At 60.9% G+C, this 24093-nt stretch overlaps 1 protein-coding gene across 8 annotated transcripts in view; it reads left to right on the top strand.

Annotated features, from left to right (window-relative positions):
- The window catches only part of BAIAP2 (BAR/IMD domain containing adaptor protein 2), a 54411-nt gene that overhangs the window by 13761 nt on the left and 16557 nt on the right, over positions 1 to 24093 (top strand). For 6 of the 8 annotated variants that reach the window (XM_065897667.1, XM_065897668.1, XM_065897672.1 and 3 more), the window contains exons 3-5: positions 11956 to 12017; positions 12708 to 12779; positions 13413 to 13550. In XM_065897667.1, the coding sequence (XP_065753739.1) occupies positions 11956 to 12017; positions 12708 to 12779; positions 13413 to 13550 (272 nt within the window). The remainder of the gene's footprint in view (positions 1 to 11955; positions 12018 to 12707; positions 12780 to 13412; positions 13551 to 24093) is intronic. The other 2 variants (XM_065897674.1, XM_065897675.1) reach the window with 2 other exon arrangements.

Here is a 24093-nt window from a genome sequence, read left to right on the forward strand (position 1 = left end):
TCTGTGACCCCTGGAGGGTGGCCGCCCTGGAGGAGGGTCATCCACGCACCTTCCAGCTGTGGCCCTGGCCTGCCCACCCTGCCGAGGTCCAGGTGGCCTCCTGTGGTCGGGGATTGTGGCCTTGGCCACTCATGTCCCTGCTCTGGGTGGGAATGTGGAAGGAAAACCCCTCCCTCTGTCCACACCCACGTTTCCCTGTCCCCTTGTGAGTCGCGTCAGGCAGGAGAAAAGACGGCATTTTGAAGCGCGGTGATGCTGGCGGGTGGAGGGTCTGTCGATGTGAGTTCCTGCCCCGCTGTCTCCCGGCAGCACGGCCAGCGTCTCGCAGCGTGCCCTTTCCTGCTGCTGCTGCGGGGACCCGGCTCAGCCAGCGCCTGCCCGGCCCATGGGCAGAGGACGCCAGGTTGACCCTAAGTCCCCGCCTCCCTGTTGTCCAGGCTCAGCCCACGCACTCCACGGCCTCCTGTAGGCCAGTTCCTTGAAGCAGCCCTCCAGTTGGCCTGGGCGGCCAGCCTGGGAACCCCGAAGCCCCGAGTGTAACTGTGGATGCCTGAGAGCGTGTGGATTGGCCGAGGACACGTCCAAGTGCATATTTGGCTTCAGGAGGCCCGGGGCAGGCCTGAGCTTCTGAGATCTGATCAGACTCCCGGTGTGGCCGATGCCAGTCCAGGACCTGACCCGGAGCAGGTAGGGCAGAGGCTCAGGACAGGAAGGAGGCCAGCCCAGACGGTTGGGCCACGTGTGGTTGGTGCCTCCTCCACCTCGTTCCATGACACTCCGGTGCCTGGGCGTCCACTTTGGACACAGCACTGCTCCCGACACCGAGGGGCCGTGTGGTCTTGCTCTCCTTCAGAGCAGCAGTCAGGGAGGGTCGCTGTCCGCTGTCATCACCATGGCAACAGCCATCGATTATTGTCCTGGTTATCCTTTTGGCCACTTGCCATTTTTTGCCATTTTGTAGGCAAGAGAAGAACCCTGCTTCTACCAGGGAGGAACTGGTGGCTTTGAGGCCAGCAGGGAGGATGGGGGGGTTAGTGGCTGATCCCAGAGGGGTCCCTCAGTGCTGTCTGAGCTCCGCATCCCATACCGCTGGCTCTCAAGGCCGACGCGACACCCCCGCAGCCCTTGGCTGTCTGTCTTCCCAGAACGCGAGAGCTCTATATTTGTGCCTTGTTCAGGCGTATGCTAATGAGCTCTCAGAGGCGCCTTTCCGCTCTGGAAGCCGCCAGAATAATTGAGCATTATGGATATTTGCTTCAGAAGGCTTCAGGAGGCAGCGGGCGCTCCCAGCCAAGTTTGAGCAGCTGACCCCTTGGCTCAAGAGCCCCTTGGCCACCAGCAGGGAATGGGAGCTCTGGCTCCTCCTGAAATGACAGATCCTCAAGAAACGAGTGTTTTGGCGCCCTCGGTGGCTGCCAGTGACCAAAAGGAACTCCGTGACCACTTGGCAGTAATAGTGCGTCCTGCTCGCCAGGTTCAAGTCCAGCTCTGCGAAGACAGGGCTGGAGGTTTAGTCTCTAAAGGCAGGTCAGACACCTTCTCTGTGCCCCCAGCACCATCTGGGGCTACTGTACCTGGGAGGAGGCGGAGAACTCCTGCCCACCCCACTGCAGCACACGCCCGCACACGTCAGTCTCGTGGTCGCAGAGTCACGGCTGTGCTGGTCTCACCTCTGCGTCTCCTGGAGAGGTAGTCAGGGGTCTGGTGTCAGTGCCCAGGTGGGGTGAGGGCTCCCGGCAGGCCTGTGGCTGCTCTGGTCCTCACCATGGTCCCCCAAGCTCCACCCCTCACACTCTGTTGGGCTCCTCTAGTCGGAGGGGCGGGTTGCTAAGGTGGCCCTGGCTGGACTTGATCAGGGAGCAGAGGGGCCGTCCTGGCACCCCTGCAGTCGTGCCCCGTGACCCCACCCAGATCATCCTTCATGTGACACCTGCACTGGTCAGTCGGCTTGTTACTGGTCAGTAACCGTGCAGACGTTCTGCTCTCAATTCCACCTGGGCCACAGCCTCCTGGCCACCCCAGCCTGGTGTTTCGGTGAACCCCAGCCCCTGCCTGACGTGGCGGTGCCGGTAGAGAAGGGCCACTCTCCCTTGGAGAGACCTGGCACTGTAACCCCAGGTCTGGAAGGACTTTGATCTTTGTGGTGCAGCCGACAGCCCTGGGCCACCCTGCCTTTTCAGACGGCTTCATTTCTAGCTGCATCGGGGCTTGGCTGCCCCCTGACCGGTCACCCAATTTTATCCCCAGGAGGGAGCAGTATCAGCCACTTTGGAGTTGGGGCGGGGCCTCGGGAGGCGGCTCCTGGCGGTGGAGGGACGGTAGGACCCTCCCCAACGCACGATAAGGCTGCTCCTGGGGACCTGTCTGGGCTGGGAATCTGGCTGGGGTGCTCATGTCCTGGGGTGATCTGGCTTGACGTCTGCTAGGCGGGGGGCCAGCAGGTTACAGGGAGCCCTTAAGGATGAGCCGCGTGGGCAGGGACTTAGCGCTGGATGTTCCCATCCTTCCCACATGTTCTCAGATCCTGTCCTGGAAGGCTTATGCTCTGGGAGTGCCCAGCATGGTCTGAGAGGTCCAGGTCCAGGCAGCTGGGGAGCCGGGCTCTCATCAGTGTCCACCACATCTGTAATGCTGCTGAAGACACCCACTTTCTCGTAGCATCAGCTCCCCCTGCACCCTGACACTGTGCCTTCATGGGAGCCCCCCGGGCTCTTGTCCACAGAGCCCTGTGCAGTGTCCCATCTTCACGGCCAGGGTCAGAGACAGGCACGGCCCTCTCACAGTGGGAAGGACACAGGTGTGAGGATGGGGGTCGTGAGCAAGAGACCAAGCACTCGGGACCCCTGCCCAGGCCTGACTTTGGCATCAGGGACAAAGGGCATAGGCAGGGGAAGAAAGGGCACCAATGGTGCCCTTGACCACACGTGGGTGGTACCCTCCTGCCGGCCGGGGCCCAGCTCCTCAGAAGGACGGATCATGCATGTGGGCCGGGGGCTTTCCCTATCTTATTGCCCAGTTCCTGAACCTCTTCACCCACCATCCTCCTGCTTAAAGAAAGAGGGTGTGTGTGGCAGGACCGCTGGTGTCAAGGTGGAGCTGCACCCAGGTTCCTGGCTGTCCTTGTCACTGTTACTGGCAGGGACAAACACTTGCCCAGCTCTGGGGCAGGGGCTGTGCCGTGTCAGCCCAACCCCCTAATCAGGAGACATGTGGTCTTACTGATTTAATCCCGGGATGAGGTACAAACATGTACGCGTAACCCATGAGACAGTGAGGTCAGCCCAGGCAGGCCTGGAGCCCTTTCCCCGCAGATGCCTGGACTATCAGGCATCTGATATCAGGCATCAGGACTTGTCACCCCCAGGCGGCCCCCCGACAGGCATCCCCTGGCTGGTGGACGGACACCGGGATGGAGGCTGGTCTCTGCCCTGGGGGGTGGTCCTGCTGTGTGGCAGTGGGTTTTGGAGGAGGCCCCTCCGTAGGTGGTGTTGGACTCCCCTCCCCACCTCCACACTTCCCACCCCTCCCCCAGCCAGGGCTCAGCCGCCTGTGCCTTGCAGAGATTGAAACTGCCCTCTGTGACCTCCCCCACCTCAGGTCCCCAGCTTCCTCCCGCTTCTTGGGTTAATCAGGTTTTAGAAGTTTCACTGGGTTGCTCTCTGGACACTGATCTCGGGGGTGATGCTTCGCTGTGGGGGTCACAGTGCTCTGGGGGACCTGGCCCTCCATGCAGCTGTGCCCAGCCCCGGGGTCCGGCAGCCGGGTCCTTACCCTCTTCATCCCGTGCTGTTGTTCACTCTTGCTGGGGGTCAGCTCAGGCCGCCGGCTGTCTTCATGAGAACCATCTCAAAGCAGGCTTTCTCGGGTCTGTGTTGCTTTGGCAAAAATGTGTTCTTTTTTAAGCCTGAATGGGTGATAACTCATCTTCTCCTGAAATCCTGTCCTTGCTCCTTTGGGATTAGGAGTCTAGCATTATGGCCCAGGAGGGGCCCTCAGGTGGAGTCTGGTCCACCCTCGGCTCATAGAACAAGGTGGGGAGCTGCACAGATCTGCCGGGCGCCGGCCTGTGAGCGGCCAGACTCTGGGGCCTGAGCCCCGCTCCCACCCCGGCTTGTTCCCAGTCTCCCAGATCCACGCTTCCTCTCAGCTTCTTGTCATTTGCAGATTATAAGAACATGTGTTTTTTTCTGCAAAAAAAAAAAAAGAAAGAAAAAACCAGAAAAGCAGTCTGAGCCTTTAAAAATGTCAGCATTGTGAGAGATGCAACTCGAGAGGACTCTTCGGGATTAAAGAGGCTGAAGACTCCCGACTCCACAGAGGAAAGATAAGAATTCTGGTGCCGCTGAAGGTTAAGTCCTCATAACCCACGATTAAGCCTGTTTATGACTTACTTGTTCCAGATGCTCACAGAGCAGCATTTAGATAAACAGTACGCTGACTTATTGAGAGAGAGAGAGTGAGAGAGAGAGACAGAGACAGAGAGAGACAGAGACAGAGAGAGACCTGAAGAGCCGCGCGTGAGGTCCAGGGTTGGGGAGCAGCTCACAGGCGGCGGTGAGTTGGGGCACCCAGGCCCCGAGGTGCGAGTGCTGAAGGACGAGGGTCTGTGTCGGTGGCCGCTGTCCTTGGGTCGGGATGGCCATGGGCCTGTGCACACAAGTCCGTGCTATCCAGGTGCAGAAGCTGACATGCTGGCCACGCCGTGATGTTCACTACTGTCTCGGGTGGTCCGCCAAAAAGTGTGTGCACGGCTACCTAGGTGCATGTGTCGGAAAGAGAGCCGGGGAACCTGGTGAGGGGTGAGCGCGTACCCGCTCTGTTATTTTGGCCGCTTTCGGGAGGTTTGGAGGTTGGGCTGAGAGGAGAGTGTCTGTCTTCTAAGCGCTGATAAGAACAAATTCACGGCCCCTTTGATCTCCGGGCCATGGATGGAATCCTCTGGGTGTGGCTGTAGACCCGGCCTGCAGCCACACTCAGGTCCCCTGTGTCAGTATTCAGTGCCCTGGGGGACTGCCTGGTGCCTTGTGGAGCTCAGGTAGGAGGTGGGGCTACACCTGTGCTGGTCTGGGGCTCGAGAATCAGTGAGATATGAGGCTCCCTGCCAGACCTCCCCACCGTCTCTGTGCCATCTTCAGCCACAGGCATCCTCGTCCTCCCGGCCTTCGGGCGGCCCTCCTTCCCGACCTGCCTGGCCCACTTGCCCCTCACTCTTCCTCGTTCCTCACTGGCGCACGTTTTGTCTGCCTCTCCCAGGAAAGAATGCAGGCACCACAGAGGCAGGGCCTCTGGTTAACTGTCTCACCTGGAGCGGCACCTGCACGGAGCGGGTGCTCACAGAGCAGTCGTCATTGTGGTGACGATGAAGGTGAACGAGTGCCCCAGGCTGCGAGCGGGGTCACCTTTATCTCAGTAACAGCTTTCACATGAAGACACCAACCTGCAATTTCTAGAGTCGGTCCCTTTTAAAAATCTGGTACCTGTAATTTTCTCTAGTTTTCTGGAATCTTTTATCTTTTCCCAAAGAGCCCAGTTTGGGGGAACACTTGAATGTTTCTGAGATCTGAGATGTCAGTGGTGGGTCCCACGTCCCCGAACACGTGTAAATCGACTGCTCCTCCGAACCGTCTACGAGTTCTGAGAGCACCCGGGGTGGGTGGCTGATCCTTCTCTGTCGTCTGCTAATAGTACGGGGCCATCTCACAGTAGGGTGCTGCCCTGCTCGAGTCCTGACCTTGCCTGGAGCTCCAAGTGAGAGCAGCTCCGCCCCTTCCCCTCCTGTGAGCTGTGGTCCTGCCAACACTGCTCTGTTGAGAGTCTGCCCCACTGCCATCCTCCCGGGTGTGGGGCCTTCCTGCACCTGGGCCTCCCCCTCCTCAGCTGTGCCCTGCACCTTCCAGCTTATCGCCCCGGCCTCTCTGTGCTGACGGGGTCTCTAGTTTCTGCCTTTTTCTCCCCTCAATGGGTGCCTTCGGTCCCCAGGTGCTGGCCAGCACTCACACTGGCCAGTGCCAGGCCCCTCCACCTTGTCCTTGTACTGAGGTTCTTGCCAGGGGCTGTGAACATTTTTGAGAGTCTGTTGGGAATTTTTTCATATCGGTGGTGAAATAAAACACTTAAGGAAAAGAAGCAGAGCGACTGAGCCGTGGTGCTCGCTCTGGCTCACGATCCCAAGGTTTGGCAGAAGCCAGTTCCTGCTGGGGGTGGCCAGCGGGGGCAGAGGGTCCCCCGCAGACAGCCCCCAACCTCCCCACTCAGCTGGGAAGCGAGAGGGTTGCTGAGTCACCCAGACTTGCTAGAGAGGCGGGCTCCTCGTTGTGGAATCAATTCCTATTCCTATCTGCAGCCTCATCTTCCCAGGGGGGTTTGGACTAGCCTGGAGCAGGGAGCGGTCCCCTCAGAGATGGCGGTGGGCGCCTGGAGGGGCGCTGACCCTGGCTCCCTCCTGGCAGTGGAGGGCTCGGTCTGGCTCTGGAGGAACCTGGGAGGGCTTGGCAGCTCTGAGGCTCCAGCCCCCCACGTGGTCACAGTACTGGCTGGAGGCTCCCCTTTTACTCACCTCCCCCCAGGGTCTGCTGGCTAGTGGACTCTTGCTCTAAGCCGATGGGAAAAAAACCTCAAAAATCATATTGCGAAGATTGTGTACAAAAAGAATTCAGTTATTATAAAATAAAACCGCTTCCTAAGGAGAGCTGATTATCACAACAGCCAGCACTATTTGTAACGGCCTGAAAGTGGAAACGCCCAAATGTCCACCGATGGGCATCATGGGCGACTGGATAAACAAAATGCGGCTCATTCCCTGGAATGTCATCCAGCTGGGAAAGGAATGAAGCACTGCCACACTGCCACGTGGTGAGCCTCAAAAACCAAAAACATGCTCGGTGAGGAAGCCAGACACAAAGGCCTGTGTCACAGGATCCCACTGATACTAAACGCCCAGAACAGGGAGATCCGTACAGACAGTAGATTAGTGGTTGCCCAAGGCTGGAGGGAAAGGGGAGTGACTGCTGATGGGGACAGGTTTCTGGAGTGACGAGAACGTTCTGGAATTAGGAGTGGTGGATGCTCCTTGAGGACAGAGTGGCCTGTGAGGGGCTACACAGGCCTGGGCCTTAGCCCTCCCTGTCCAGCCACCCCAGCTCCAGTGTTGTGTCCTCGTTGGGGGCCCTGTCCCTGCTGGAAGGCTGGACCAGTTCTTTCTGCCCCTGTCACCAAGGGCAAGGCCACCACCCTGGGGGACAAGGGCACACCCTGGCTCCCAAGGCCGCACAGCCTCTCTTCGGGGGCACACGCATCGTCCGCAGGATGCTCAGGCTCCCAGGCCTCAATCGTGCAGAGCAAAGGTGGTGGCGGCTGTCCCGACGTTGTGCTGTCTTAGCCACGCCAGACAGAACCAGCCTGTGTCTGGCCAGACTGTGTTGGAGGGGAGGGAGGTGAACAGCACGTCGCCTATGTTGGTGAGGAAGCGCAGCATGTGCTGGCGTGTGTGTGTGTGTGTGCGCGCGCGCGTGTGTGCGTATGTGTGTGTGTGTGCGCGCGCGCTCCCGCTAGTGCGCTTGCTGCCCCAGCCCCTTCCCTGGGGGAGGGGAGTTGCCATGTGTACCGAGTTCCACTCTTAACCCAAAGACACAAGGCTGGTGTTAAAGGTTACCAACAGTACCAGGAACTTTTACACTCAGAGCTGAAGGGTGTGCAGCCGGAGGTGACTCACTGCTGACCTGGCTGCCTCCTCACAGGGTAAACACTGGGTGGGAGGGCGTCGCCTCATTCTCAGATGCCTGTGTTTCTGTCGGTGGTTTTGTCCTGGATGAAGCCTCATGGCACCCAAGTGTGCCCTCTCCTGTCCCTGCTCCCGATGGCCTGCTCCCAAACCCTCCTCAGTGCCAGGGTGGCCTGCCTGCTCCCCTCCTGTGGCGCCCTGGGGCCTGGCCACCTGCCTGCCTCCCCCTCTGTTCACACTCCCCGAGACCCTGGCGGTCCCATCAGTGGTGACAGCTGATTACCCTGCTCCCCCGCTCTTTGCTCTGGTGAGGCTGGGTCTGGGCTCTATTTTAAACCTGGTTTTTCGAGTTTAGGGCCCACCTGTGCTGTGGACCGAGACCTGGGTTCCCAGATGAGGCCTGGTAGAAAGCCCGGTCGCCTCCTCCTCCACGTATGGGGTGGGCCTGGGAAAGTGTCCCCACCTCGTGCTGGCCTTTGAGCCCAAAGAAGCGGGGAGGCTCTGGCCGGCCCCATGGCTCCAAGGACCTTCACTCGCCCGCCTCCCAGGACCCGGAAGGGACCTGGGTGAGAGGACGAGAGAGTGTCTGTGCCAATGCCTGAGGCCCCCCGCATTCCTGGGAAGCCTAGTTCGGGGCACAGCCTCATCCCCGGGCAGGGGTGACTGCCCCCTGCAGCTGGCCCAGTGCCCCCACAGTGCTCCAGGGACCATACGCTCACACAACCATCATGTACACATGGCTTCCTGCAGCTGCTTGTATAATGCACCTTAAAAATCCCCGTGTGGACCGGCTTGTGGCAGCCACTGGCTTGCAGCTCAGAGCGTGTGCCCACTCCCCGCATGCGTGCGCAGGGACACAGGCGGAGGCTCCGGTGGGCGGAGGCGATACGGTGTGCAGTGTCTAGAATTCTCAAGAAGCTTCACACACTCTTCTTGGCAACAGGAATTCTTTATCTAAAGGACTTGGTATTTGTTGTTGTTATTTTTCAAATATTTTTCTTCAACTAGTTTTGTGTGGCCGTTCAAGGAAATACATGTGTTCAGTTTGATCCGGACACTAATTTACGACTCTGGGGCCTCAAGCGTGACCAACGGTGCCACTTGCTCTGTGTCTTATTTATGGACTTCATGTCCCTTGAGAGAGCCCGCAGGGCCAGAGGGTGACCTGTGGGTCTGGCTTTCCTGTGCGTGCCACCCTTGACACACAGGACAGCATCCCCTCCAAGCATATCGGATCTGGGGATGCTGAAAGGCCATGGCGGTGCCGGGAGCCTCACCCCACTCGGGAGCTGCGGTGTGAGCAGGTCAGGTCAGGGTGGTGGCAGCCTGGCCTTGTCCCCTGGGCTGCCTGCTTGTATTTGTCCTGGTGGTTCCTTTTCAGCCAAGGGCGGGGACCAGGCACCTTCTGTCCCCTGTTGTCCGCGGCCAGTTCCCTGACTCATAGACCGCCCCCTGGGGTCGGGATGGGGTAGAAGTGGGGTCAGGGCCAGGAGAGGATGAGTGAGACTCACATCCTATCCTGCTGGGGCTGCTCAGCCGCAGCTCAGCCCTCAGTGTATGGTTGGTTGACCATCGACCATGCTGCCCCCAGGCAGCCACGGTGGGGGCGGGGCCTTCTTGTCCCCAGGTGCCGCCCCTCCCTGCCCCGCCACACCCAACAGCACTGTCAGGCCTGAAGTCAGGCTGCCATTTGGAGCCTGAGTGGAAAGTAACTTACAGGGACTCTGGGCCCCCGACAGGCCTGCCCCTGTGCCCTAGTGCTGGTGTCCGTGGCCCTGCCAGCGTGCGTGGTGCTCAGTAAATGTTTATCACTGTGGATTAGGGGATTTGTGCATCGGGAGCTCTGGTGTCTGCCCCTGCTCGTGCATCTCCCCGCTCCGTCCTCTCCCTCCCGGCTCGTGGACAAGCATGGTCCTAGAGGCAGACCTGTGTGGACCGGCTCTGATCCCTGTGGCCCACCCAGTCACAGCCCGGTCACTTAGCTTCCTGGAGCCGCGTGTCCACGGGGCCATAGCAGCACCCCAGGGCTGCGGGGAGAGAGAATGGAGACTGAGGCTCACACATACAGCCACACGTGTACCCACTCAACACCCACGCACAACACAGCCACACACGCTCACACCCACACCCCCTGCATCCATGCACGCACTCACCCCCATGCACACCCTGTGCACCCACACGCACACACGTGTACACTCTGGTACACACATGCCCTCCCCCACTCACACCCACACAGACACTACCCACTCACTCACGCTCACACGGCGTGGCACTGGCCCTGACCGCGAGCATCCTTCGAAGCCTCAGGCTGGGCCTGGGCGTCTTCCTCTCTCTGCAGTATCTGTAAGCAACTTGGTGCCTTAGGTGCCAGCCTGGGCCCCCCAGGGGTCTGTGCTTCCTCATGTGGTGCCTGGGAAGGGGTCTTCGCACTGTCGGCACAGGCAGCCTGCTGGACACTCAGCCCAGGGTCCAGCAAACCACAACTATGTGTGGTCTGACCCCATCCTGAGGGGACCCACCAGCATGCCTGTGTCTCCCTTTTTCTTTTTTTTTTTTTTGGCCACACCCCATGGCTTGTAGGATCTTAGTTCCCCAATCAGGGATCGAACCTGCACCCTCAGCAGTGAGCATGGAGTCCTAACCATTGTGCCGCCAGGGAACTCGCCCCACCTTGTCTCCTGACAGGGACACGCGGTTGGCTTTGCAGGGCCTAGCCCCTGGCACGTCGTGGCTCCTCCCAGCTGACAGGTGACCCTTGGGGCTCCTTCGGAAGCACTCTCCCTCCTCCTCCTCCCTCGACAGAAATCTGTGCATCTGAGGCGAAGCCAGGCCTTTGGGCACTCAGCCCAGCAGCGTACTGAGAGTGAGAACTCAGAACTCAGACGGGGGCGGGGCACCCGCTGGCTGGAGAGGCCGCCCTCGCGTGCACTCCAGCAACAGAGTGACCCTGGGAGGCAGGGCCCGGGGCCTGCCAGCGGAGGCCAGCGCTGCGGCCATTTAACAGCCCACTGACCTTGGGCAGCCTGCCCCAAGGGTTGGCGATCTGTCCCTAAGGCTTCTGCCTGTGGTGATCACCGTGCTCTGTGGTCATCAGGGCCACAAGAGCACCAGCAGCTGACCGAACGGCCCGATGACCAGGAGCTGGCCGTCCCCAGAACGCAGCTGTGCTTCTGGGAGGGCAAGCGACCCCAGGGGATCATCTACGTGCTGTCCTTGTGACCTTGGAGGGTGGGCAGCGTCACCCCATTAGGGCAGGGACCACAGGAACTGTTCTGCTTTCTGGCTGGCCTCGTGGGGACCAGAGGTGCTCATTGTGGCTGCCCCCAAAAGGATCCTCTGGGTCACGTGACCCCTGAGTGGCCTGGATGTGAGCAGGGGAGGGTCGTCCTGGTGTAAGCAGCACCTCGGCACAGGGTTAGTCAGCAGGTGACTGCCCCCGAGGGCGGGGACGGGCCCTCCTCCACGTGGCCGCAGCGCGTGGTTAGTGCCTGCGCCAGAAACGGCTGCTTAGCCAGTGAATGAATGGAGCTCACACTGCCCGTTCCAGACCCACCCTCTGCAGAGGAGGAAATGAGCCATTTGTGCAAGGAGGTCTTTCACGCTGTCCCTGTGGGTGTGGGCAGTGGCCCTGAGGGTCTTCGGAGGCAGGTGCCATGAGTGCCCCAGCTCGGGGCTTCTGTTCCACAGTGTTGATTTGGGGTGGGTGTCGGGACTCTGCTGACCATGACGTGTCTTGGGCCGTGGGGTCCCTCCTTTCATGGCCACCCTCCTTCCACGCCATGTCCCGGGACGCACAGGGGCTATATGTTGTGGCTACCTCTGCCTGGGCCCGAGGTAGGTGGGCCGCTGGTGGTTGGCGCCTGTGAGAGGAGATGCATGTGCTCACAGGGTCGCACGCGGGTTGAAACCTGCAGACGTAGGGCCTCCGGTCTCCTTACCTCTGCCGTGAACCTCAGATCCAGTGCAGGTGCCTGGGGCCCCCAAACCCCCAGAGACACCAAGCCGCTGTGTATCCTTGTCAGTCTAGAATTCCCCATCTCCTCTTGGCGGCATCACCTGGAGAGGCACCCCTCCCCCTGCCCCCAGCACACCCCTGCCCGCCGGTCCCCAGACCACAGCAACCCCAGTGCCTGGCCCACTGGTACCTGCTCCCCAGCCATGGAGGGAGTGATAAGACAGTGATTCTGAGTAGCTCACTTTCCTCCTGCTTTTCTCTCCTGCCATCTGCCTCCCAGGGGACGTTCTCTTCCAGATGGCCGAAGTCCACAGGCAGATTCAAAATCAATTGGAAGAAATGGTGAGTCCCAGCCTCCCAGTGCGACCCCCGGGGAGGGAGGGGCAGATGCAGGTGAGCAGGCGCTATCAGAGGCGAGGGGAAGAGCCGGGCATGTGCTGTGGCCGTGCATCCGCTAGGGAAGTATGTGCCTTCCTGTGGTCATACCCAGAGAGGTGGGGGTGTCCCCAGGGCCTGAGAGAGAAGTCACACACCAGAGATGTGACCACCATGGGGGCTGAGGATATACAGACGGACCTGGAAGAATAGGACACGGGCAAGATGGGGTGTTATTCTCAGCTGGCCGCAGGGCCACATGGGGACATCTCGAGTGGTGGCCTGGGGAAGCACAGGTGCACCGAGACTGTAGGTCCTGCCAGGACCTAGCAGGTCTACGGCTCGTGTCAGCTTATGCCTATGTTACCCACCAGCACGGGAGAGCAGGGACAGTGGGGAGGCGGTCTCTGTCTCCCTGAGGGAAGCGGAGCCTCCATGCCTGTCGAAGGCCAGGCTTCAGTTCAGCACTCACTCCCGGGGCCGCCTGGCCCCGTGGGGCCCACCTGTCGCTGCGGGGTCATTGGCTCATGGATCAGACAAGCTCCTCTCGCCCAGTGGGGTGCCCAGCGTCCCAGGTGCCATGATCGTGGTGACCGCCCCCCCTCTCCCGGGGCAGCCACACGTCAGAGCTGACGGCTGTTTCCTCTCCATGTCCAGCTGAAGTCTTTTCACAACGAGCTGCTAACGCAGCTGGAGCAGAAGGTGGAGCTGGACTCCAGGTACCTGAGTGTAAGTAGCCCCCACCCTGTACCTGCTGGTCACCCTGAGCTGCTTGGGCTCTGCTGTGTGTGAATCCTTCCCTGTCTGAACGGTTTTCATCTTCCTGTGAGCTCTCCATCCTGTGGGTTTCCTGCAGCTCCTCTGACATTCATGCCCATTTGAAACTAAATGTGACCCCGTGAGTGGACTCTTGCGTCTGATGCCCCACATGCCAGGTTCCACTACCCCCGCCTCTCGGCCGCTTTTTGTAAAAACGATGTGAGGCAGCCGCCCTGTGGAACCTGTGTGAACTCCTCTGACCCGCTGTCGTTTCCTGGAGTTCTTCATGCCCTGACCCTGCCCTGTGACCTCTCCCAGGTTGACAAGAAGGGCGAGGGGCTGGGCTCTGTCGGTGTTCATTACATGATTTGACCTGAGGCACTTCCGGCCCTGCGGTGGGAGAGAGCGAGGCTCGGTGGGAGAGAGCGAGGCTGGCTGGTTTTCCCAGACCTGATCTGTGCCTCCAAGGTGGGCAGAGCTGAGGCCTCAGGTTTGCAGCTGCACGATTCCTGCCGTCCACAGGGTCGGGGGCCGCTGTGGCCCAGTTGAGAGCGGGAGGGGCGCGCCAGCTCATTGCCCGTGGTTTTGTTGTTTGAATCTCAGGCTGCGCTGAAGAAATACCAGACGGAGCAAAGGAGCAAAGGTGATGCACTGGACAAGTGCCAGGCCGAGCTGAAGAAACTCCGCAAGAAGAGCCAAGGGAGCAAAAACCCCCAGAAGTACTCGGACAAGGAGCTGCAGGTGGGACTCGGCCGCCGCGTGCTGGGGGCTCTGCCTGGGGACACAGGAGTGTTGGGTCCTCGGTTATGGTTTTGGGACTTCTCGGGCCTTTTAGTGAGCGGTGAAGGGCAGGCGTTCTTGTCTCTCCCCAGCACTCACCCTTCTTGGTCTCGGGGGGCGAGGCTGATCCCTCCCGATGAAACTGGGCAGAGCCAGGCTCCACTCCCCTGGGGGATTTTGGGTGGTTGGGTGCCCGGCATCCCGGAGCCAGCAGGACAGCAGTCCCATCCTGTAGCCTCGGTGGGTGCCAGAGGGCTCTCCACCGAAGGAGCAGAACCCAGACGGAACCTTCCTGCCTGTTGCTCTGATTCCTACCTCGGCCAGAGATCCCAGACCGTTACTCTGACTGACTTGTGAATGCCTGCTCCCAGCACAGACCCAGAGACCCTGAGGCAGGCAGATGCTGGCTGGTCCAGCATCTCAGTGACCCTGCAGCGTGAGGCAGGTGGCATTGCAGGGCATGGGAGGGGCAGCCCAGGTTGTAGGCGTTACGTGCTGGGGTGAGGGGCAAGGATTTAGGACAGCGTGGCCTGTGACGGGCACGGCCCTGATACACCTGATTCACCAGAACCCTGCAGCCAGCTGACACAGATCAGGCCCAGACGCTGCTCTCCAAGGTCGCACGTCTCAGATAAGGAGGAACAGGATAGCCCCCAGTGGTCGGCAGTGGAAGCTTCCCCTGGGCACAGGCATGGGGGTGACCCCTGGGGTGAACCCCTCACCTCCTGAAGCCCCACCCTTCCTGCCAGTGATCAGGGCAGTGAGCCTGGGGGCACTGCCTGGGGCCCTCTGTGCATGGTGCACACGCATGCCCCATGGTGCCCACACCGCTGCCCGCAAGCACCTCTGGAGCACGCCAGGGCCAAGAGGCCGGTCCTGCCCACTTGAGTGCGGCATAGACGAGCAGGCCTCCTGCTCCCCCGGGGCGGCCCGGCCTCTGCGTCCCTCTGTGCCTGGAGCACCCAGTGGAGAGGATGGGGGGGCGCAGCGGCAGCTGAGAACCGCAACCCGCCATGTGGGAAGCAGCCGCTAGTCTCCTGCAGCCCCTTACTCAGGTGTTTTCCTCACGTAGTCGCAGTGACTCAACTCCCGCTTCTCTGTAACATCCCTTCCCCAAGTCAGACGCGTTTCCCCACATCCACAGTCTCGTGACCATCGTCTCAAAAGACCATCTGTAATCCATCACCACCTCGAGGCCTCCCCTCCCCGCAGCAAGAGCGCTGCTGCAGGGAACCCTCCCGAGTCACCCCCGCCCGGGATGTGCTCCTGGGAGAGGGTCATGAAGTCGGGGCTGGAAAGACACCTGCACTGGTGTGTGTCCGTTTTTCTGTTCTGTCCCATCCTTGACGTGTTTTGCCATTTTGTTTTCTGAAAACCTTGACCCGCTGCCTGGGAGGGCAGTGGCCTCCTCAGCGCCCTATCTGAGGGAACCCTGGGGACTGGTTTGGAGGCCTGGTGACAGGGACAGGAGGCTGGCTTTCCAGGGGTTCAGCCTGTGCACCCCCCGCTCCTTAAGGTTCCTTTTTTTTTTTGGTGACAGCTTTATTGAGAGGTAATTCACATACCATATAACTCACCCGTTTGATTTTGAGTACGTTCATATAGCGTTGTGTAACTGTCACCACAGTCCATTTTAGAATGTTGTCACGGCCCCAGAAAGCAAGCCCGTCTTCACTGGTCCCTCCCCGCCCCCCGGCGGCATGACCGGGATCAGACGACACATGACCTGCGTCTGTCTTCTTGCCCTCGGAGTGATGTTTTTGAGGTTCGTCCACGTTGTGTGTGTCAGTGCTTCGTTCCTTTTTATCATCGTGTACCCATGCTTCGTTCCCCTTTACGGCCATGGACTTGGAGGCTCCGTCCTGTGCCGAGGCCCTCTCCCTGGATGAGCTGGTGCTGCTGTGACCAGCTTGCTGAGAGCCGTCAGAAGGGACCATGTCCCGGCCGGTGCGTCCTGTGGCTGGGAGAGGACAGGCCGGGCAGACGTCAGTGCGTGTGGGCTGGCGTCATCCATGGTGTTCACTCCTACATGACTCGGAGCCACATGGGCCTGGGTCATCATGGCTCTGCTGCCTGTGGTTCCCAGTGGCCCACTCCCTTTGCCCCAGAGCCCCTGCCACCCACTGCAAGACCTCTCTCTTCTGGAGAGCCCTGACTGCTCCACTCTGGAGTCTGGGCCTGCAGGGCCGAGAGGGTGGGATCTGCTCCCCCAGCCACGCAGGGCCAGGGGGACACAGCACGGGCTCTGCAAACCTTAGTCTTTCCGTACGGGCAGTTGGGTGGTGGTTCTCTCCTTGCGGGGGGCCTCCCAGCAGTTCCCCAGCTTGGTGAGGCCGGCCATGTCCAGCCTGGCCTCCTGGGACCTGGGAGACATCCAGTGCTGACCTTTCTTCCCATGTCCAAGGGTCACCCCACAACTGAGACTCCCCTCTGCCCTGTCTCCTCAGCACAGCCCTGCTGCCCCCGCTGAGGCCCAGTCCCCTCCCGGTATCTGCCCTGAGGCTCTCGCTCAGGGGCCTCCTCTTCACCCCCCTGTGGCCTGTCCCCGCCTGGGCATAGCCATGAGGTCCTGGCCGTTGGGTTTGGATCCCAGCTGTGCCCTGTGTGCACTGGCCGTGTGGTCACGGTGAGCTCCATGTCCTCTCTCGGTTTCCCCGCTTCGGAGGGGTGTACCTCGGCCTTCCTCCCATCTCAGAGCAGGAAGGGCCCTGGGGCCTGAGCAAAGCGAGGTCACCCCTCCCCGTTCTGTGCACTTCCTCGGTTTCCCTCGTCTTTCCCAGACCCACCCCACCCCCCTCTCTACCTGCCCCTTAGCCTCCTGAGGGTGTTACTGCAGTGGTTCTCCCCCAGTAATCGAGTTCCTCCCAGGGAGGGCTGGGGGCTGTGTTCCACGCTGTCCCTCTCGCCGTCCAGCCCAGGCTGCTGACGCGGTGATAGGTGGCATGTGATGTTATTCCGGTTGTGGTTGTCTTTCCAGCGACAGTCCAGCCAGTGTGTTTTTTGTTCCCTGGTGGCGCTGAACCTGAGAGGCCAGGCTGGGGCACCCTCAGAGTCCCTCATCCCGCGTCTGTGCTGGAGGGGGTGGGTGCCCAGTGTGCTGTGAGACTGTGGAAGGCATGCTGGCCGCCTGTCCCGTGGACGGTTCTGGCCTACCTGGTGGCCTTGTGGAGGTGCAGCCCACCTGGGCATGTGAGGGTCCTTTGGCACCTGGGTCTGTTCCTTCTGGTTCTTAGAACCTTTGCAGACCTGGCCAGGAGCCAGGACCTGATGTCTGCTTTGAGGTGTGGCTGCTGGGGGCTGGGAGGGCCTTAGGCACCTTTTGGTGTGACAGCCCCTCCCCTCCCCACTGTTTCCCCTAGAGGAAATGCCTGGGCAGGGCAGGTGTGTTGAGCCGGCCCTGCCCCTCGCCTTGGCTGAGGTCCTGCTAGTCACAGGAAATGGTCTGTTTAAGACACTCTTTTTTTTTTTTTAATTTATTTTTGGCTGTGTTGGGTCTTCGTTGCTGCACCCAGGCTTTCTCCAGTTGCGGCGAGTGGGGGTTACTCTTCGTTGCGGTGCGTGGGCTTCTCATTGCGGTGGCTTCTCGTTGTGGAGCATGGGCTCTAGGCGCACAGGCTTCGGTAGTTGTGGCGCTTGGGCTCACTAGTTGTGGCTTGCAGGCTTTAGAGCTCAGGCTCAGTAGTTGTGGCGCACAGGCTTAGTTGCTCCGCGGCATGTGGGATCTTCCTGGGCCAGGGATCGAACCCATGTCCCCTGCATTGGCAGGCGGGTTCTTAACCACTGTGCCACCAGGGAAGCCCAAGACACTCTTTTCCTGAGGAAGAGCAGGACTCTGTTCTCCCTGTCTCCATTTTGTAGAACGGCCGACACCCCAGCTCTCACGCAGTCCACTCGTGGAGCGGATCAGCCGTGGGGGCAGCTCTGTCCGTCCAGACTGTGGTTCATGGCCCTGCCCTGGAGAGCTTGGCCTCGCCTGGACCCACAGGACATCCTGGCCACTAGACCTGCTTACTCCAAGCAGATGTGTTTGCACGCTGTCACCAAGTAGGGGCAGGATTCCAGACTGTTTGGGCCCCTGGGGAGGTGGGGAAGGACCCCAGGCACCCATGCCCCCACCCCCCGCTCTCTTGAAGCCCCCTCTGTATCCCCAGGGTCTCCACTCCGGGGACCTTCACCGGGGCCTGGGTCACATGTAGCCCAGTGGGCAGTATGTGTAGGTGGGTGTGGGCCTGGGCCCCCCAGCTGGCACAGGGGCCACACCTGGGCGTCCCCGAGCCACAGAAGCCCCTGGGCTGACGTGAGCTGCGGCGCCTCTTGGTAGAGGAGGTGGGACCCCAGACCGACGGAGCCCATGCAGCTTTGTTTTCTAGGTGTGGGGGCTCCCACAAGTGGATGCAGGTGTGGGCTGACTCAGTGGTCCCAGGATGGGTGGACTTCCTTGGGTCAATCCCTGGGGTCACCTGTGAGCCTTCTGGCGCCCCTGGTCCATGTGTTTTCCCTCCCTGACTGGAGCTCCATGTGGGCAGGATGCTCGCCAGGGAGGGTAGAGAGGCTCCTGAGCAGCCGCCAGGCAGGGGTTGACCCTTGGAGCACCTCCACACCTCCCCCGGGGCACCTCAGCTCCTGAGTGGGACGGAGCCTTGTCCCCTGTGAGCGTGTCTGTCTGTCTGTCTGTCCGTCTGGGATGGGCTCCCCGTGAGTGGGACGGGGCCAGTTTCGTGAGCTGCTGATAATGAGACTGTGTTTTGGGATTTCCAGCGAGAGAATTGATTTTAATTATAGGTCAGGGAACAGGCACTTAGAGGCATTTGGGGCACAAACTAGGACAGAGGGATTTTTCTAGAAGTAGGGAGCACACCAAGTACTGCCCACACGGCTGAGGTCACGCCCTGCACCTCTGGTCATTGCCGTGCTCGCTGGACCAGGCGCTGACCGAAGCGCCCATCTCTGTGGAGGCGGCTACAGGGGACAGTCAGTGGAGGACGTACCGTGTGTCCGACAGGGCGTGGTCACAGGCCTCGTCTGGCACCCTGTCTCTGGCCCAGGGTCCCCCTCCCCAGGCATGCGGGTGCATGGTTGTTTTAGCCTGTCAGGTTCTCAAAGCTTCGGGGTGATTCTGATGGACAGCCGGCCCCTGGCTGGCTGGCGGTCTCCAGGGCTTCTGACGGAAGGGTCCGGGCTGGGGTGGGACTGGTGCCGAGAGACATCCCGGATGAAGCACTTTGGGAAGCAGTGCTGGGTGGAGTTGGTCAGGCTCTGGGTGCACGATCCCCTTATAGATCCGGAGGGGCTTGGCCAAGGATTTCTCCCGTTTCTGTTTCCTTTGGCCCCACCCCCAGCCCAGCTCTCATTAGGCAGGAGTCCTCGTCCTCCAAGGGACACCGTGACTGTTAGAAAACCCAGCAGTCATCTGTGCCTTTGGGATTCGCGTTGGTGTGTGGCCGGCCGGTGGGGGCCACGGGGAGGCAGTGTGCCCTGTCCACCCTTTGTGTAGGCTCTGAGCTCTGAGGGGAGGGGCCGCCAAGACTGCAGCAGAGGGGAGAGCCCAGGAAGAGAAGGCTGGAGGCAGGTGGATGGGCGTGGGTGTGGGGCGGGGTCACCCCCAGTGTGGGCCAAACCTTCTGCCCGAGCGCAGAGGGCCAGGGCCCTGGACGGTCCCTGCCGGCCCAGTGCCAGGCTCTCAGCAGCCCAGCACTTGGAGCTGCTGACAGCTCCGAGGCAGGCTTCTGCCGTTGGGATGGCAGAGGGCCCACCCACCCAGCTGGGGTTTAGGTTGCCAGGGGCCCCCTCCTCTGCCCTGATCCATCTTCCCCGTTCCCTCTCTGAGACGCAGAGAGTGGGGCCTCGAGTGTTCTGGGTGTGGGGTGTGGCTGTTGCCGGGGCCTGTGCTGACTAAAGCAGACGGTTCCTGCAGTTTGCTCCCCCTCACTGGGCTCCCTTGTTCCGGAAGGCGCCTCCAGATTGCCCTCTGAGAAAGGGGAGAGATTTGTTCTATTTCAAGGGATGTGTAAGTAACAAAGCAAAAACAAAATAACCATAATTTAGATCTTCAAAAAAGATAATGGCAGAGGCTGCTCCTGTTAACGGGTGGAGTTTGATGGCAGTGGCTGAAGCCCCTCACGCATCTGCCGTTCTCATTTCAAAAAGCTCTTCAGTGTGAAAGGAGGTCTGTGGACAAGGCACCGCATCCCAGCAGTGGGACATCTTCTTTCCTTGGGGTATAAGCAGTTAGGGGTCCTCCTGGAAAAGAACAACTGAGGAGCCAGAAGCCACTGCGCCCTCTTAGGGCTTCTGTGTCCACAGATACTATCAGGATTCTCAGTCCTCTGGGGGACTCTTTCCCTTCCCTTGGTCCCCCCCAGACCTACCCCCAGTTCACCGGATCAAGCCACACAATTCCCCCTCCAGACTGGGCTGCCTACTTGGATAGCACCGTGGGAAATCTGGAGCATCTTACGCTGTCAGAGCTGCGAGGGCTTTCGGGGGCAGCACCGGGCACACGGCACCTGTCTTTTCACACTGAGAGGTGGGCATGTAAAAAAGTAAGGAGAAACAGGTGAAGTGTTTTATTTAGCGGCACACGTCTAGAGTGTTATTTAGACACGCAGTCGTTATAACAAATACTAGTGAGGTGTTTTGCGTTCCTGTTTTTCTGCTGAGTCTTTGAAGTTGGATGTGAATTTTTGTACCTGCAGAACCTCCAAGATCACGTGAGGCAGGGGCTGCCATGTCGGGTGGTGACGATCTGGCTCAGCCCCTGAGGAAACTGAGACCCAAAGGGTCCAGAGACTTGGCAGGGACCAGCCAGCAAGGTGGGCACAGAAGCCCGGGCTCCATCCTCCTCCAGGTCCCAGGGCAGCAGAGCAGACCCCAGACCTGGAAGGCGTGGATCCTGGAGGCTTGGCGCGCCCCCTGGTGGCCACCCGAGGCCTTGGCTCAGCGTGTTCGCAGGTTGCTGAGACCCCGTCCCCTTGGACCGCGAGCCTTTGTCAGCATGTCCAGCCCACTGGTGTGGACAGAAGTGGCCCCACGTTCTCTCCTGGGGTCTGGGCATGGGGATGCCCATGGGCGCACCCCTGCCAGCACATCCTTTCTGGACACGCCAGCGTGTGAGTGTACTGCGCAGGGCGTGGGCAGTGGGATCTGTTTGGTCACGGACCACCGCCACCCCCCCCACCCCCCCGCCAATCTAGTGATGGCTCTGGGCCCTTTCTCAGGAAATTGGGAAGCCCGGGGCCCATGGGTCCCTGATGCTTGCAAGAGGCACTGCACTTTCTGCCTAAGGATGTGCCCACAGCACATTCCCTGCAGAGCTGCCTGCTAGCTGTTGCATCTGCTGGACCGTGGGCAGGAGGGCGCAGTTGCCCTCTCCCGAGCCTTGCTCTGAGCTCTTGTGCTTAAATTAGATTTTTAAGGGTCCTCCAACAATCCACTGAACCGCTGCCACAGCCCTCACCAAGCTTCACCTACTGACCCAGGCTGTCCTCCCTATTCTTGGCCTGGGTGCCAGGTGCATCAGACCAGGGAGTGGGCACAGGCCCGGTCAGCAGGCTCCAGGGGGCCACTGGCTGCCCCCAGAAAGTGCCCAGTGACTGAATGAATGCAGCTTGGGGGCGTCAGATTCTGGCTGTACCTTCCTGTACATCACAGCTAATCGGGTCCCCTCCTTGTCTCCTTGGAGTAATGGTTACTAGTGGTGACAGCTGAGGCCCAAGGATTCCGCTGTCATTCACCAGCTGCAGTGGTTAGGGGCAGCGTTGGGGTTTTGAGAAACGTGGGAAAGCCACAATGGCCTATCCGGTGAGGGAAACCAAAGCCTCGGGTGTTTTCTAGAATGCCCCTCCCCCGCTCTGAGTCACTGGCTTGCTCCACAGAGGAGAGGAGACATGTGTTCTGATCACTTTTTTCTTCTCGGATTACAGGGCTGTTCAGCCCAGGGTGACTAAGTGGGAGCGTTCTGTGGGTCTTAAATGCTTTCAGCTGGGTGTTTCTATAGTGTGGTCTCCATAGCACCCGCTAAGCAAGGAGTAGGGCAAGGTGGGGGCAGGGAGGATGCAGGACGCCAGGAGCCTGGCCACGGTGCCTGCCCGTGGCAGGGACCGGCTTGGGGCGTTTTCTGGGGCCTGTTGCTAAGTCATCAGAGCTGTAGGGTCAGGCACGTTCTGTCCTCTGCACGTCCCAGAGAGCGTGGCCACTCCTGCACATTTGGGGGGTGTCCCTGCCGACAGCGGCCAGCTTGGCCTGGAGGCTGCAGCGGGGGGCGGGGCGGGGGGGTGTGTCCTCCTCCTCCACCCGTTCGAGGGCGAAGCTCCTCACTTGGCCTGGATTTCTAGGATCTGCCCGTGAAGTGGTGGCCTCTGTCCACAAGTAGGCAGCGTCGTGGGAAAGGAGGTCAGGAGGGCCTGCCGTCGTTCCTTGACAGAAGTGGCAGCCAGTGTCCTGGCCGGCTAGCTCTCTGCCCAAGCCAGATGATTGGTGTGGGGACCGTGGAGGAAGGGTCGGCTCTCCAGGTCCTTGTGGCGCCCGCCTGGGCTGGCCCTCCTGGCCGGTGTAGCTCGACGTCTCTCCGGCCCTATCCCAGGCACCTGTGGTCCCTGGGAAGACACTGGGTGGCTCTCGTAGCCCCAGGTTCCCTGCCTGAGACCTGAGCTGCTCCTGGCCTTTCTTGGGGCTCGTTTGAATAAATAGAAATCTTAAAAATAAACCACCACTCCCTCCCTCGGCACGGGAGGCTGCCAGGCAGCTAATGAGGCCAGCGCCCCGCGCCATCTCGTCCAGAGCTGGTTTCTCTCCCCTCCAGGGAGTGGGAGCGTTGAGGTGAAAGATGTTACCGCAGCCTGAAAACCCAGAAACCGTCGGCAGGACGGACGGGGACACCGGGCCGGCACGAGGAGGAGCTGTCCTCAGCAGCGGGCTCAGGGCGGGCGGACCCTGGGGGCCCACGTCCCAGTTTACGCTGCTGTCCTGGGGTAACCGCTGGAAGAGGTGCCTTGCCCTCCCCAAAGTCCCGAATTAGGGGACAGTGGGAGGTCTCCCTTGGGCCTTCCTGCGTGAGGCTCCGTGCTGATCTCTCAGTGCCTCAGCCCCTCTTGCCTGGGCGTGGGGTCTCCACGTGCCTGGCTCACCCCGCGCCCACCCCTGGCCAGCACTGGAGCAGCCCCCAGGGAGGGTAGGAGATGGTGACCCCGGTGAAGGGCTGGCCGGCTGGGGCTTACCCTGGGGTTAAAACCCAAACTCCTTCCGGAGCCTTGCAGCAACTTTTCCTGAGGCTGCCCCTTAAGGGGCTCCCAGGACCCCAGCCGAGCCCCTGTATGTGCCCCTGTATGCAAGGATGGGCAGGACAGGCCAAGGGAGGCGTCTTTATTCAGGGCTGGTTGAAGCCTGCAAGGCCACGCCGACGTCCCACTATCCCCTGGACGTGGTAGGACAGCCACGGAGCAGAGCGGGCATGGGACCCTCCAGGGGATTTCAGTCTAGCATTGGGTATTGTTTAGGTGATAGGGCAGGGGCAGCGGGGTTGTGCATCAGGGTCCCCCTCTCTGTGAGGGAGCCCTGCCCCTTCCAGGCCCTTCTGTCCAGAGGGTGTTCCCGCCCCCAGGCTTCCTGTCCGCATAAGGGCTTCGGGTGTGAGCCACTCCCCCTTGGTGGGCAGCATCTGAAGGGACCTCCCAGCACAGCACGGCCTTGCCCACGGTGGCCTCCACAGGCCCCCAGTAGCACCCCAAATCTGCAGACTTGCTCCCCTACTTCCTGGAGGAGCCACGGTGCAGGGGGCGTTCTGCAGGAGCAGGGGCTGCAGGCTCTGATGCGCACGTGTCTCAGAACCCGGAGGAGAGCACTTGGAGCTGCTCGGGCTGCTGGGGTGGGGGCCGCGGCAGTGGAGGCTGGGCTGCCCTGGAGGCCTCTCTCCTCCTGCACAGACTTTCTCAGGCACACCCACCCCGAGGTGTGGCAGCCCTGTGGCTGCCTGCGGCTCCTTTAGGGGTGGGGTAGTGGACTGGCTCATTTTGGCTGCCCTCCCAGGGCGAGGAGAGGGGGTTCAGTGTTGAAGGCGGGGTGATCTGCAGGCGTTGGAAGGGGAGCAGGGTCCCAGTCCTGGTGAGGGCGCTGGGCAGGCCCTGCCTGAGCGCTGGGGACGGCCCACGCCCGGCAGGCGGGCCCTCGCCCTCCAGCTGAGCGCGCTGGAGGGGAGGGGAGGGGAGGGGAGGTGGCAGGAACAGCCTGCACTGCGCCCACCGGCTCCGCACCACCCACCCACGCTGAGTCAGAGCTGGCGGAGGAGCCGGGCGAGTCAGGCGGGGGAGGCCGCCCCCTCGTGGCCTGGACCTGCCCGTGCCGCCGGAGGGTGGGGCTCGATTCGGCAGAGGCTGCTTCCTGGCCGGCCAAAGGAGAGCGACACCAGCTTGGGGTGGGGAGTCTGTGCCCCGTGTGGAGCGTGGAGGGGTGAGAGGGGAGACAGGAAGGGCTGGCAGGGCTCCCACACCCGGGAAGCTGGGCCCTGCAG

Source organism: Phocoena phocoena, chromosome 19, assembly GCF_963924675.1.
Source record: "Phocoena phocoena chromosome 19, mPhoPho1.1, whole genome shotgun sequence".
NCBI lineage: Eukaryota > Metazoa > Chordata > Mammalia > Artiodactyla > Phocoenidae > Phocoena > Phocoena phocoena.